This window comes from Castanea sativa, chromosome 4 (assembly GCF_040712315.1).
Source record: "Castanea sativa cultivar Marrone di Chiusa Pesio chromosome 4, ASM4071231v1".
Lineage (NCBI taxonomy): Eukaryota > Viridiplantae > Streptophyta > Magnoliopsida > Fagales > Fagaceae > Castanea > Castanea sativa.
In genome coordinates this window covers 40,597,488-40,600,014 of record NC_134016.1, presented here as the reverse complement: position 1 = coordinate 40,600,014, position 2,527 = coordinate 40,597,488, and the positions used below count along the sequence as shown (strand labels likewise).

Here is a 2,527-nt window from a genome sequence, read left to right as displayed (position 1 = left end):
CTTTGTAAAATGTTATAAAACGTTTCACTTAAAAAAAACTTGGGAAAAATATTTACAAAAACACACCATGGTTCCCTCCCCCCACTCCCCACCCCCAACCCACCCCACCATCTGGTAGCTAGGTCGCTGATCTGGTTGTCAAAGCAGTCATTTTGGTAATTTGCTCTTGAAAAAATTTACATGTTACACAAAATAACTGAAAATATTTTAATGAAATAAAAACGTTGTACAACAAAATAAACAAAGCTTTAAACAACTAGTTTTGAAAACACAGACCAAACAGTCAAGTGGTGCAGGATGGGTTGGGGTATTCGTATTTTTGCCATCCTAGAGAGAGAATAAGGAAAATCTAAGTTTAGAGCATGTTTTGCTATCATCACTATGGGCTCCTACTATCCAATCCACTCTCGACAGGCACTCTCAACCTCACCTACCCAGCACCTTCCCTTGTGGCTTGTACTATAAAAACTAACAATTAAAAAAACCCTTCCTCTTGGGACTTATTATGTGGCGCAAAAAGAATTCAAAACAAGAACATCTCATCTTCACCAACAAAAGACACTGCAGTTCTATGGTTTCTTGTGTACTCTCCTCAAAAGGTAGATACTCTGCAACCTTTAACATTTCCTCAATTCTCCAAAAACCCATCTTCTTCTCTCTAATCTTGATAATTTCATTATTCACCTTTCATGTAATAGCTGCAAAATCCCATCTGAAAGCATTTATTTTCCCATAAAACTGAGAGAATTTGCTGGTTGTCAATACCATAGCATAATTCTGGCTTTGTAATATCTTCTAGCTTGCATACCTTTTTTCTTCTTCTATGGTCTCAATGCAGGAAAGAATGTCTCTTGGGGTTGAAAGCAATGCGCTTCTCAAAGATTAAGTGACCAAGCTCAAGAAACTTATAAGAGATTTGGTTTTGAGCATACCCCATCTGTCAAAAATGTATAAAATTCCATTTGAAACCAAGCAAAAAGAAGGTAGTTTGGTATACCCACCTACTCAGTCATCTCTCTCTGCTCCTTATTTTAGTACTAACTATGAGACAGAAGCAACCCCAACATCATCTTTCAACAGAATTAGTCCAGTGCTTCTTTTGCTTATAGTAATTCTAGCAGTAATCTTCTTCATATATGGTATTCTCCATCTACTTGTAAGATTTTGTATGAAAGTGCCATCTTCTTCAGCTGTTTTTCAATCAAATAGATACCTGGAAACCTCTGGCTCCCATACTTTCCAAAGACAGCTTCAACAACTCTTTCGCTTACACGACTCAGGTCTAGACCAAGCTTCCATTGATGCTCTACCAGTGTTCTACTACAAAGATATAATGGGTTTGAGGGAGCCATCTGATTGTGCTGTCTGTTTATGTGAATTTTCTGACCTTGACAAGCTAAGGTTGCTTCCAACGTGTAGTCATGCTTTTCATACTGAGTGTATAGATGTATGGCTTCTTTCAAACTCAACATGCCCTCTTTGTAGAGGGACTCTATCGGCCTCTGGCAATCCTATGGAAATTCCAGCACGTAATTTTGCTGTTTCCAGGGAGCAATCAAATAGGTTTCCTAGTGATGGAGAGAATAGGTCTTCTAGTAGTCAGAACCCAATAAATATAGAGGAAACTGTTTGTGAAAAAAGGGTATTTTCTGTGAGACTTGGGAAGTTCAGAAGCTTACATGATGGAGTAGGTAGTGGAAGGAGAGAAGGGGAAACAAGTAGCTGTAATTTGGATGCTAGAAGATGTTATTCAATGGGCACATATCAGTATGTGGTCGATGATTCAAATCTACAAGTGGCATTATCTGATAGTAGTGGTGTTGGTGATGGAGGTAGTAATGTGAATCATGTCAATGGAAGAGGATACCTTGCAAATTTTTCAGATACCGGGGATGTGGAGGGAAAGAAAATCAGTGGCCACACTAAAGGTGAGAGCTTCTCCGTATCCAAGATCTGGCTTTGGTCAAAGAAGAGCAGATTTCCAAGTTCTTCAAACAATCGTATGGATTTGTTGCCTTCTCTTAATGCAAGTCTCCCAATTAATACTGATGAAACTCATGCTGTATAAAAGGTGCATGACTAAATTTTTTGTGTTCTCTCTTGATTAATCAATCACGCACATATAAGCTAGTAATGCTGTGTCCTGTTTTCTCATTTCTAGTTATAATGGAAAGATATAACTCTTGTTTAAAAATTTTCTCATCTTTTGCCAAAAGTTAGGGCAAGTTCCATAGATTAGCATGCAATATATTGCAGTAATGAAATTCAAGATTGTTAGAGAAGGTTGTTTTTATTATTATTATTTTTTCTGTAAATTTTTTGGGGGCATGTAGAAAAATGAGCTTGTGAAAGTAAAGGCCCTCTTTTGTTTAACATTTCAGATGTCGTTGGACCTTCTTAAAGCTAGAATTGTCTTTGGCTCCCAAAAGCAAGACACACGCGATTTAGATCTTCACCTGAATAATTACTTTTCTCCACTCTTCCATTGTCTTATCTTATTAGGCAGCATTCAGTCAAGGACAATTCC

The 2,527-nt window shown here is 37.6% G+C and overlaps 1 protein-coding gene across 2 annotated transcripts; it reads left to right on the top strand.

Moving 5' to 3' along the window:
- Positions 1–461: 461 nt before the first annotated feature.
- LOC142630220 (RING-H2 finger protein ATL46-like) lies at positions 462–2,527 on the top strand. Of its 2 annotated transcripts, none has more exons than XM_075804188.1 (2): positions 462–2,071; positions 2,382–2,527. In XM_075804188.1, the coding sequence occupies exon 1, from the start codon at positions 947–949 to the stop codon at positions 2,066–2,068; it is 1,122 nt and encodes a 373-aa protein (XP_075660303.1). In that variant the 5' UTR covers positions 462–946; the 3' UTR covers positions 2,069–2,071; positions 2,382–2,527. The 2 variants fall into 2 exon arrangements, with proteins under 2 accessions (XP_075660303.1, XP_075660304.1); XM_075804189.1 differs by lacking the exon at positions 2,382–2,527 and having other exon boundaries at positions 496–599; positions 839–2,282.